The sequence below is a fragment of the Sminthopsis crassicaudata genome, chromosome 2, assembly GCF_048593235.1.
Source record: "Sminthopsis crassicaudata isolate SCR6 chromosome 2, ASM4859323v1, whole genome shotgun sequence".
NCBI classification, from domain to species: domain Eukaryota; kingdom Metazoa; phylum Chordata; class Mammalia; order Dasyuromorphia; family Dasyuridae; genus Sminthopsis; species Sminthopsis crassicaudata.
The window spans coordinates 657,673,416-657,686,121 of NC_133618.1; the positions used below are offsets into that span (position 1 = coordinate 657,673,416).

General features: G+C 34.4%; 1 protein-coding gene across 7 annotated transcripts in view; it reads left to right on the top strand.

Moving 5' to 3' along the window:
* The window catches only part of ASCC1 (activating signal cointegrator 1 complex subunit 1), a 106,941-nt gene that overhangs the window by 90,226 nt on the left and 4,009 nt on the right, over nt 1-12,706 (top strand). For 4 of the 7 annotated variants that reach the window (XM_074296877.1, XM_074296876.1, XM_074296873.1 and 1 more), the window contains exon 10: nt 11,186-11,275. The exons of the other annotated variants lie outside the window; for them this stretch is intronic. In XM_074296877.1, the coding sequence (XP_074152978.1) occupies nt 11,186-11,275 (90 nt within the window). The remainder of the gene's footprint in view (nt 1-11,185; nt 11,276-12,706) is intronic. 7 annotated transcript variants of the gene reach the window in all.

A 12,706-nucleotide genomic window follows, 5' to 3' on the forward strand; every position in this document is an offset into this window, starting at 1 on the left:
AACAATAGCAACAAAAACAAACAAAAAAAAAAGCTGACTCTTATAACAGCAGAGTTATGTGTTTGAATGGGACAAAAAAGGTTTGTGTTTCAGGATCTCCCAGAGGATTATTATAAAATAACAATAAGGAGGGAATTCTTGTTCCTTGTTCTCCTTAGTGGATTTCAATATCATGACATGGTTATTTTTTTATTGATTTTTTTTCCTGTTGAGCATATTACTTTCTGGACAACAACAATAAAATGCCTTGCTTTTCAATGTATTAGACTTCAGATTAAGTAAATCACATTTTTTTTTTTAAATCTTAAGGTTTGGACTTTCTCTTTTTTCCCCTCATTCAAATGTCTTATTAAATGGTTTCACTTATTTAATTTGTACCCTTTGGTTCCTAGGATTTGGATAAATTTCAGCTGGCTGAGATATAGCCATCCAATTCTTAAACCATTTACAAGAAAAGCAAAAGGGATTTCTTTGTTCCTCACCCCTCTTAGATGTATTCTTTTATAAAATATAGTATATTATGAACTTAATCAAAATCAACAACCTGGAACATTTTAGTATATAAAAGAAAAAAATTGCCTTTGAAACTGAATTTGTATAGTTTTTTTAAAAGTATAATATATGTATTATATATATATATATACATATATATATGTATAATAAAGTAATATAAAACTGTCCTGTTTGTTTCCCCTTCTGAACTTCCTTTTGCTTTGATATATTTTGTAATATTTCATTAATACTTTTCTGTGTATGTGAGATGCTACCTACCATTTTCTCAGTTGTTATTCGTGGTTTTCATCCCTACCTCTGCTCCTGTTCCCACCCTGAAATGCTTATTTGTATTCTTTTTTTTTTTTTTTTCCCTTGCTGAGGCAATTGGGATTAAGTGACTTGCCCAGGGTCACACAGCTAGGAAGTGTTAAGTGTCTGAGGCCAGGTTTGAACTCAGGTCCTCCTGACTTCAGGGCTGGTGCTCCATCCACTGAGTCACCTAGCTGCCCTGGAATGCTTATTTGTATAAATAAATAGTCAAGGAAAACATCCACATATTGTCCACATTTTAAAATGTGTGACTATTTTTGCTCCTCTAATTTATCACTTTTTGCCAAAAGGTAAGTGTTATACTTACGTAATGTTGTTATACTAAATCTATTCTTCACCTCCAGTCTCTCTGTTCCTTAGTGCTTTCCCACCTATTACCCTTGCTAATTTAACCTTACTTTCCGCCTTTTCTGATTTGGCCTCTATAGTTAACCAGTTAGTTCAGTTCTTCCTTGTCCTATGTTCTTGAAATTGATTACCTCCCTATCTTGTTGAAACCCCAATACTGCCTTACTTTTGCCATTTGTTCTTATCTGCTGTTGACCAGAGCTGGAGGAAATCCTGTAACTAAATTGATCAGGTTTGTCACAAATTTCTTACAAGCATAGTAGTTCATCTGATCTCACCTTCTCAACTGGGCCTTCACCACCAGCAGCAATTACTCCTTAATTGATTGTCCTTTTCTTAGAAGCAGTTTTAAATATTAAGTTTCCTTCATTACTTTCTCCCTACCCATCTCAGTTGAGAACTTCCCCTTTCCAGCTGCCAGAAATGGAAACAGCCTCTGGTCAATCCTACTTTCTGCTAGAAAAGAGGACTTAACTTTTGGTCAATCACCCCTTCCTTCCAGAAAGGCAAGTCCAGTCTTTTGAAAAATCTAAAAATCTTATGATTATTTTCTTCATCTACATTATCTGCTACTAAGTGATAGTCTTCTCAGTCTATTAACTGAATCTATATAGATAACTTAGTCTGATTTAGTTTAGGTCTAGCTCTTCCTAAATAAATGAACCTATATCCTGTAATAAAAGTAAAAATAAATAAATATATTTCTTGAGGTGTGAGGAGGTGAGAACCTGTACCAAAGTGGTATCAGAGGAGAGAAAGGGGCATACTATGTGAGAGATCTTATGAAGGTAAAGTTGGCAGCTTTTGTAACAGATTGACTGAGGTGGTGGGGAATTGGTGAGAGAATGAGGAATCTGGAATGATAACTAACTTGTGAACTTGGGTGACTGGGAGGATAATGCTGTCCTCAACAGTAAAAGGCAAGGTAGGAAAGAAGGGGAAAAGATATCTTTCTTGGGGAAAGATAGGGAGTTTAGTTTTAGACATGTCTACTTAAAATGTCTTTAGCATGTCTCAGTTTAAGATTTTCAGTAGACAGTTGAGGATATGAGACTGGAGGTCAGAATTAGTACTGCATAAATAGATCTGAGACACAGTTGCATAGTGGTAATAATTGAATCCATTCGAATTGATAAGTTCACAAAGTGAAGAGAAGAGAAATTGGCCCAGGACAGAACTCTAGTGGAATACCCATTGTTAGCAGGCATGACATGGATGAAGATCCCATAAAAGAGACTGAGAAGAGTAATCAAATAGGTAGAAGGAGGGTCAAGAAAGTATAATACCATGAAAACCTAGAGGGAAAAGAGGATCAAAGAGAAGTGAATGAGCAGCAGTGTCATCGACTTCCCAGAGGTAAAAAAGCATGAGGTCATTGTAAGAAAAGGTCATTAGATTTGACAATTAAGAGACCATTAGTAATTTTGGAGAGAATGATTTCAGTGAATGATGACATAGAAAGCCAGACTACAGAATTAAGAAGAGAGGCACTTATTGTAAATGGTCCTTTATTTTTTATTTTTATTTTTTTTTTATTCATTTTTCCAAATTATCCCCTCCCTCCCTCCACTCCCTCCCCCTGATGACAGGTAATCCCATACATTTTACATGTGTTACAATATAACCTAGATACAATATATGTGTGTAAATACCATTTTCTTGTTGCACATTAATTATTAGCTTCCGAAGGTATAAGTAACCTGGGTAGATAGACAGTAGTGCTAACAATTTACATTCACTTCCCAGTGTTCCTTCTCTGGGTGTAGCTACCTCTGTCCATCATTGATCAACTGGAAGTGAGTTGGATCTTCGTTATGTTGAAGATTTCCACTTCCATCAGAATACATCCTCATACAGTATTGTTGTTGAAGTGTATAGTGATCTTCTGGTTCTGCTCATTTCACTCAGCAACAGTTGATTTAAGTCTCTCCAAGCCTCTCTGTATTCCTCCTGATGGTCATTTCTTACAGAGCAATAATATTCCATAACCTTCATATACCACAATTTACCCAACCATTCTCCAATTGATGGACATCCAGTAAATGGTCCTTTCAAAGAATTTAGTAATAAAAGGCAGGCAATACCCTGGTAGATTAAGTGATCAAGTGAGAATTTTTTGAGGATGGATGAGTCATGGACATGTTTGTAGGTAGTAAGAAAGCAACCAATAGAGACTGAAAATTAGTGAGAATGGGGGCAATCTGCTGGAGAAGACAAGATGGAAGACAGGAATCACTTGTACATACAGGAGAGTTTACCTTGACAAGGAGAAAATTCACCTCTTCATGTGAAATTGGGGTGAAGTAGGAGATGTGGCAAAAGATGTAGGCATATGAGAGGAGAAAAGGGAGCTTTCCATGAATGGCCTCAATTGTTTCAATAAAATATGAGACAAAGTTCTCAGCTGAGAGAGTTAGGGGAGGAGGAGCTGTGCAAGGTTTGAGGAGGGTTGAAAAAGCTTGGAAAAGCTATTGTGGTGAATGAGGTAGTAAAGTAATTAGAGAGTAATTATAAAAGGATTGCCTTGCAACAGTGAAGGCCTGAGATTATATAACAAACTTTCATGATTTTCTCCAGCATCATTCAGCATGTTGTAGGAATGAAAGCAGCAAGTGGCAAAAGTGATCCACTGCTCAAATTTTGCAAGAAAAGTATGATAGTAATGAAATGGGGAAAAGGTACAATAGAAGAGTTGAAGTGGTTCATTAGGGAGTCAAAAAGGGGAAGGAGAAGAGTTTAGCTAGAGCTTGGATCATGATTTGAGAAAAAACTGAAGGGTTGAGAGATTGGCGTCAGGTGTAAATAAATAAGATGTGGGGTTGCAGGGTAGAGGGAGAGGTAGAATGACAGCATTGTGATCAGATAAGAGGATTTCGGAGATCACAAATGTGGAAATGGTACATTTGTGGGTGTTGGTATAATCAAAGGAATGCTCATCTTTGTGCCCAAGGTAAGATGGAGGAATAGGTCATGTGAAACAAGTAAATGGAGGAACTGTGAGGTTAGGGCATGTTGGGGATTATCAGTATGTATGGTTAAAACTCCTTGATCAAAATAGCACATAATTTGTCTTTGTTCCTTTCCCTTTCCTCCCCCCAGTATGAGGATAAGAGTTAAGGAAGAGAGCAACTTGACTTTCTGAAATGCAGATTTGACCAGGTCATTGTCCTGTTAATTAAACTTCTAACATCAAATAAGTTCTTCTTTTTTGGTTTTCTAGGGTTTTTTTTTTAAAAAGGAAACAAAACTTTTATTGAAATTTTTTTGTTTCTTTCAGAACCATAATTATCCCTAGTATCCTCCACTTCTTCCTCCCACAGTCATCCTTATATGGGTGATATAGACATCAGATGATAGGCACCAAAAGTTGGGGCTTGGTCATGTGAAGAATTCACAATGGCCATTCTCTTTGGCAAAAGATAACATTTATTTAGGGGAAGGGGTTAGAGACAAAATGAAGGGATACAGCAGACACCAGGAATGGCAAATATGAAATAAAGAGTTGGGAGAGCATATGAAAGAAAAGTTCCTCAGGGGGACTAACGATTACTCAGTAAAAAGCACCCCATAAGGTTGGGACCATGCCCTTAGCTTCCAGGCTAAATACTGAAAGAATCTTAGCACCCTAAAAGAGTTAGTTGTATGTGGGGTTGGGAAGCATAGTGGGGTTAGGGAAGATACCACATGGAGTAGGGGAGAAGGAAAGACATCAAGAGGCAGATTGCTGTTCCAGGCTGACCCAGAAGAGGGCAGTAGCGATGAGATGGCCCATAAGTAGATTTTATAAGGAAAATTTAACCTTATGCACATTACTAAGATTTCTGATAGGACATGGCAAGGTGAGATTGCTTGAAATCTCTACAAAGAGGGGGTCTCAGGGGTCTGATATAACTTGGATTTCTGACTGGATGACCTGCCCAGAAGGTGGGATCATGGGGCTAAACTTATCTCTATCAGTGCCTTTCTCTGTTTGCCTCAGGGATCATTTCTTTAGTTTCTTTCTGTGTAGCATATCATTCAGGACCTAATCATTCCCACATGACAATTATGTTTTTTAAAAGAGGAAAAAAAGTCAGCATAGTTGATTAATACATTGAAAAGAATCTCTCTTCATTTGATCCCCACTCGATCTTTATAATTTTGTTACATTTACTTTTTTTTTTTTTTGATATGTAGTAGTTATTGTTTATTGTTTTCTTGGCTCTGCTTGCTTCATATATATATTTCCATGTTTCTATTTTTGTCATATATATCATTTCTTACAGCACAATAATATGCCATTACATTCATGTATCACAATTTGTTTAACCATGCCCTAGTTGAAAGGCATCTCTTTTGTTTCCAATTATTAACTATCATAAAAAGTGCTACTACAAATATTCTGGAATATATGGGGACTTTTTCTTGTTGATGGGTTTTTGGGGGATAAATTTGTTTCAGTTTTTGTACCCTTTATAACCTGATCTCAGCCTTTTCCACTTATTATGCATTCCTCCCATTCCTGTACTCTGGTTCAGCAAAACTAGGTTTCTTCTTATTCCTCATACTCCCATTTCCTATGTCCAGGTAATACTTTTTTACCTAAAACCTTTTTGAGATTTCCCTCAAGTTTTCCTTGCATTTATTTTGAGTGTAATTTCTGCTTATATGCACATATGTATTTATATACACATTGTCTTCCCAGTAGAGTGCAAGTTCCTTGAGGAAAAAGACTTTCATTTATGTATTTGTATCCCCAATGCTTTGCACAGTATCAAAAAAGAATGTTTAATAAAAGCTTGTTAGTTCATTTATTTCAGACTTTAGTAGGAAGTTTTGTTAGGATCCCTCATTGTAACTTAAAGAAGGTAGAATTGAATCTTAAATTGAGCCATATTTCAAAGAATTTCATATGAGTGGTTTATATATCATCTTCATTTTCATTACTCACATTAGTAATCTTACATATAGCAATTTGGACATTAATCATGAATGTAATACTCTTATTGGAGATAGACACTGTGAGAGCTAACCTAAAATACTGCTTTCTATTTTTGTTAGGATCCCTCATTGTAACTTAAAGAAGGTAGAATTGAATCTTAAATTGAGCCATATTTCAAAGAATTTCATATGAGTGGTTTATATATCATCTTCATTTTCATTACTCACATTAGTAATCTTACATATAGCAATTTGGACATTAATCATGAATGTAATACTCTTATTGGAGATAGACACTGTGAGAGCTAACCTAAAATACTGCTTTCTATTATTGAAGCCATCAAAAAATGGAATATCATTATTTATTTCCCTAAGATGTTTCATCTGCTGACCAAAAATAGTGATTTTACTTAAATGGTTTTTGGTCTCCATATTTGGTTTAGCTGCTTTATATTTTCCATGTAATTATTTCTTGGCATTTATGTGATCATTGTTGCTATTGCTCTTAATACTATTAATTCATATTGAGTATACTTTCTTGGTAAACAATGAGACTAGGAAAATTGTCATTTAAATATTCCTTGTAGAGTTAAAAAAAAAAAAAAAAGAACGTTGCCACTCTTAAGATTTTTGGAATAGGGATCAAAATGTTTTGTATCTCAAAAGGTTATTTATTACATATTATGTACTATATACTGTGCTAAGCTCTAGGAATACTAATATTAACAAAAAGACAGTACTTGCTTTCCATGAGCTTTTATTCTAAAAGGAAAACACAGTACTTTAAAAGAGAACTAGACAACTGGCAGAAGAGGAAGCTTTGGAAGGTACAGCCTATGTGAGAAGGCCCTGAGGGAGAGGGGCAGAGAACTAATGAGAGGAATCGGAGGTTGGACCAGATTGAGTGTCAGCCTGGCTACAGTGAGGCACTGCCAGAATTATTATGGGCATCATGATTAATAATAATAATAATAATAATAATAATAATAATAATAATAATGACATTTCTTTTGATAATACTGTGATAATTCAGTAATACCATCAAAGGGCTGCTACAAATTATGACATTTCCCTTTTACATTTCACCAAACTGAAGTTCAGAGGGGCTTGTTCATAGTCATATAGTTCATTGTCTTCAGAGGTAGAACGTGAATTTATACTTTCCTGCTTCCACTTCAGCTCTCTTCCCATTATACCATTCTATCTTCTAAATACAAGTTAGTGGTTAATCTGAGGATATTGTTTGTCTTCTGAGGAGCATGTGATCATTCTTACAGTCTTTCCTTACTTAATTCTAATATATTTGCTATAACTCTTTAAAGCAAACAAGAATCCTCCCTTTCCTTTGCAGGAGATTCTCAGATGGAATAGAAACTGAGACCACCTGGCATCAAGGATATTGTCATATAAGAGTAAAACAGGAGAACTACTTGCTTTGATATCTCACACTCAACATGTCCAAAATAGGATTCATCATCTTTCTCAAACTCATCCTGTTTTTGTCAAGGATTCCACTGTCCTTCTAGTTACTCATTTCCTATATACAATCATTTTTTCAAGTTTTGTCTCTGAAATCCATTTCATTTTTTCCACTCACACAGCTACTACAATGCTTTAGAATCTCATTACCTCTTTCCTTGAATAATTTCTTAATTTCTTTCCCTGCTATTTATCTTTCCATAGTGATTATAACATTTGCCCACACACTTTCTATCCTAGCCAGTCTGGCCTACTTGATATATCCTGCATACAGTATTTCATCTCTCACTTTCATACTTTTGCATGGGCTATTCCCTATTTCTGAAATACACTACTTCCACACTTGTAATTTTTAGAATCCTTCATTTCCTTCAAAAGATCATTTAGGCACCACTCTGAAAGGACGCTTTTTTTCTATTTCTTCAATTGTTAGTGGTCTTTCACTCCTGCCTCCCAAATTACTTTGTATAAATTTCATATATTATATATTGTACATGTTGTTTTCCTTTATTATGTATTTTCATCTATCTAGCATTTATTTTTCTCTTACTCATCTCCTTCACCTTTTCTCCTTCCCAATTGGTAAATGGCTTTTATTTTACAAACTTGAATCAGACAGATCCTTATATATCTTGGCTTATATATCTTGGAAACAAGACTTTTATCATAGAAATTTGTTACAAAAATTTTTCCCCACTTAACTTTTTGCTTCTCATCTTAGCTATGTATTTACATATGCAAAAACTTTTAAATTTTGTGTAATCAAAATAATCCATTTTATCTTCTGTGATCTATTCAGAATATAAGATTCTTAATACCAAGGATTATCTTGTTTTTTGTTTTTGTATCTCTAGCATCTAACAATTCTAGACTTATAGTGGGTATTTAGTATTTGCTTGAACTGCACAATTGAATTGAGTTACCTTTATCCTAAGTTTATTTCCTTAAATCATGCCCTCATTTTTTCTACTCTCTGATTTTTGCCATTGAAGCTTTTTTCTCATCACCCAGATTTGAAACCTTGAGATTATCCTTAATTTTTCGTCAATGTTTCCTCTTCCCCCAAATCTAATGAGTCGCCAGTTTCTCTGAATTTTTCTTTCATAATAATGTTCATCTATGCCTTTTTTTTTTAGTTCTCATAATCTTAAGCTCAGATTAGTTTCATAATTAGTCTTTTTGTCTTCCATTTTATAATCCCTTCCAGTATGTACTATATGTCACTACCATATTAAGCTTCTTAAAACATTGATTTCATCATTATTCCTCTTTCCAGAAATCTTCCTTGGGTTCCTGTTAGAGTGCAAAGTCCAAATTGTACTTGACTGTTCAGTTAAAAAATCTGGTTCAGACTTTACTTTCCTTTTTTAAAATAAATTTTTATTGATTTCCTTTTCTTTAATATAATATCATAGTTTCTCTCAGTATTTTTCCTGGAATGCCTTTCCATATAGCAAATAATATTTTTAAGTTAAAAAAAAGAAAAAAAATCAGGATGACTGATCAAAACATTAGGAAAAGTCATAAAATATGGTTTGCAACACTTGTGTACCTTCCACTTTTTCAAAGGGGCATCATAATTTTGCAACATTCGCTTTTTTATGGTTCTGTTTACATTGTTGTCTTGTCCATATTGTTTTCTTAGTTGTGGTTATTTTGGTCTTCTTCATCAGTTCATGTAGATCTGTACATTCTTGTAGCACAATGATATTTTGTTACATTTGTATACCACAGTTTGAAATTCCAAAATCACTGGGCATATACTTTGTTTCTAATTCTTTGTTATCAAAAAAAAATGCTACTTGGACTTTCTTCTTATCGTGAGAACATTTTATCCTTGGGGAATAAGCCTAATAGAATTCTTGAGTCCAAGGTATGGATATTTTAGTCATGTTATTTGTATACTTTCAGACTGCTTTCTAGAATGGTTGTACTGACTCATAGCTCTACCAACAATGAACCAAGTATTAACTATCTTCCTACAACCTTTCTACCATTGACTAGGCCCATCTTTTATCATCTTTGCCCCTTTGCAGTATGTGAAGTGAAACTTAGTGGTTGAATTGATTTGAATACTTATTATTAGAGTTTGGTACATTCTTTCATGTGGTTATTAATAATCTGTAATTTTTCTTTTGAAAATTATTTGTTCATATCTTTTGATCATTTACTGATTGGTCTATCTAAGACCAAAATGACTTTTGGTGGTAGACATACACACATATACTCACATATCTGTAAGATAGGTAGGTGTATATATGTGATTTGTATGTTTTGGATACCAAATCTTTATCAGAGAAATTTGATACAAAGACATTTTTCCATTTGACCATTTCCCTTCTAGGTGCATTAATTTTGTTTATACATCAACTTTTTAATTTCACGGAATCAAAGTTATCCATTTTGTATTTTGTAATTGCATTTATCTCTAGTTTGGTTAAGAATATGTCTTTTAAAAAGAAGAGGAAAAAGGAATACATCTTCTACTCATAGCTATAAGAGTAAGTTTAAAAAAAATATGATCTTTAAAATTAAGGTCACTTATACCTTTAAAATGTATTGTGGACTGTGGTGTCAGATATTGGTCTGAGCCATATTGCTTTCCAATTTTCCCAGCAGATTTTATCTTGGCACATGTGCTGAGCCTTGAAGAAAACTGAAAATTCTAAGAAGAGTAAGAATGAAGAGTCAGAAATGGCTTCTAGGTTATGAATTTGAGTGACATAAGAGAAATAGGGAAATTAAAAAAAAATTTAGTCCAAAAGGCCATTAGTTCATGGAGCTAGAGATCAGCAGATGGCTGGATATGTAGATCTGGGAATCGCCTGTGTAGAGATGATAATTCAATCCACCAAAAGCTAATGAGATCAGTGAGAGACTATAGAGAAAGGAGAAGAGATAGTCCATGAAAGAGCTTTTCAGGAACATCCATAGTTAAAAAGTATAATGTGAATGATTGTGGATGGATGGGTAAGAAAAGGACCATGAGAGAGCAATATAATTATCCCTTTCACATCTCGGGAGTTAGGAGCATGACATCCTTTAGTCTGAGTAAATCTGAGTAAAACTTGTTGGCCCTCACTTTGTACTAGGAAAGAAGTCTGATGTTTCTTTTTCTCTTATGGCATGTTTATAGTACCTTATTATAAAATTTGGATTGATATACAAAACTACACAAATATTTTATGCATTTCTGAGTTCCTAACCTTTTCTATTTCTTTTGTCAGCCTTCTTGTGTCATCTGTTGCTTCTGCAAAACTCCCCCCAAATTTGTTTAATTTTTTATACCGACCCATGATGTATTTTTTTTATTTTTTTATTTTTATTCATTTTTTCCAAATTATCCCCCCCTCCCTCCACTCCCTCCCCCCGATGACAGGCAATCCCATACATTTTACATGTGTTACAATAAAACCTAGATACAATGTGTGTGTGTAAATACCCTTTTCTTGTTGCACATTAAGTATTAGATTCCGAAGGTATAAGTAACCTGGGTAGATAGACAGTAGTGCTAACAATTTACATTCACTTCCCAGTGTTCCTTCTCTGGGTGTAGTTATTTCTGTCCATCATTGATCAACTGGAAGTGAGTTGGTTTTTCTTTATGTTGAAGATATCCACTTCCATCAGAATATATCTTCATACAGCATTGAAGTGTACAGCGATCTTCTGGTTCTGCTCATTTCACTCAGCATCAGTTGATGTAAGTCTCTCCAAGCCTCTCTGTATTCCTCCTACTGGTCATTTCTTACAGAGCAATAGTATTCCATAACCTTCATATACCATAATTTACCCAACCATTCTCCAATTGATGGGCATCCATTCAACTTCGAGTTTCTAGCTACAACAAAAAGAGCTGCCACAAACATTTTGGCACATACAGGTCCCTTTCCCTTCTTTAGTATTTCTTTGGGATATAAGCCCAATAGCAGCAATGCTGGGTCAAAGGGTATGCGCAGTTTGATAACTTTTTTGGGCATAGTTCCAAATTGCTCTCCAGAATGGTTGGATTCTTTCACAACTCCACCAACAATGTATCAGTGTCCCAGTTTTCCCACATCCCCTCCAACATTCATCATTATTTGTTCCTGTCATGTTAGCCAATCTGACAGGTGTATAGTGGTATCTCAGAGTTGTCTTAATTTGCATTTCTCTGATCAATAGTGGTTTGGAACACTTTTTCATATGAGTGGATATAGTTTCAATTTCATCATCTGAGAATTGTCTGTTCATATCCTTTGACCATTTATCAATTGGAGAATGGTTTGATTTCTTATAAATTAGTGACCCATGATGTATTAAAACCATGATGGGCAAAGTCGCATTGTAGAAGGGAAAAATTTTGTATTATAAAAACTAAGAGCTGAGGGTATATCCAAGAGAAAAGGTAATGCCATAATTACAGAGAGGTTGGGAAGAATGAAGACAAAGTTGCATTGATAATTTTTTATTTTTTTATTTTTTTTTACATCAGTGACTTCCAGATGTATCCCTCTAACTCCAGAGAGCCTTTCCTTGTAGCAAAGAAAACAAAGTAGATAAGCAAAACAACACACACACACACACATGGATCTTATTCAACAGTGTATACAAAATTTTATACATATGTTTTCTATATCTCCAGTGCTGATTATTTTCCAGGAGACTGTTACTCTATATATTGAACTCTTAAATATTGTAGAGGAGTATCTATGTCTGTCTCCTCTTTAAGTACTGTAATGCTGACACCTGCAATACTTAATTCTACTTGTGATCACGTGCAAAATTTAAACAAAACAAGGAATTTTAGAGAAAAGTTAAAAGGACAAAAAACTTAGAAGACTAATCCACTGAGGATAATAGAGACAACATAGCATGGAGAATGCCATTTATAAGATAACCATGAACAATTACTGTTAAATAATCTATAGGCAAACAAAAGAATAGGAGAAAAGGAAATTACTTACTAGAGCATGAGAAAGTAAAAATAGAGATAAATGAAGATAAATGCTATTTTTTTAACTAGCATTTGAAATGATGAAGATCCATTGCATTGTTGAATGGTGTGTCAAACAATGTCATTCTTAAGTGTCAAAATTAGTATTAATATCAGGAATGAAGCTACATAGAATGTGATTTAAAAGAACTGCAGAAA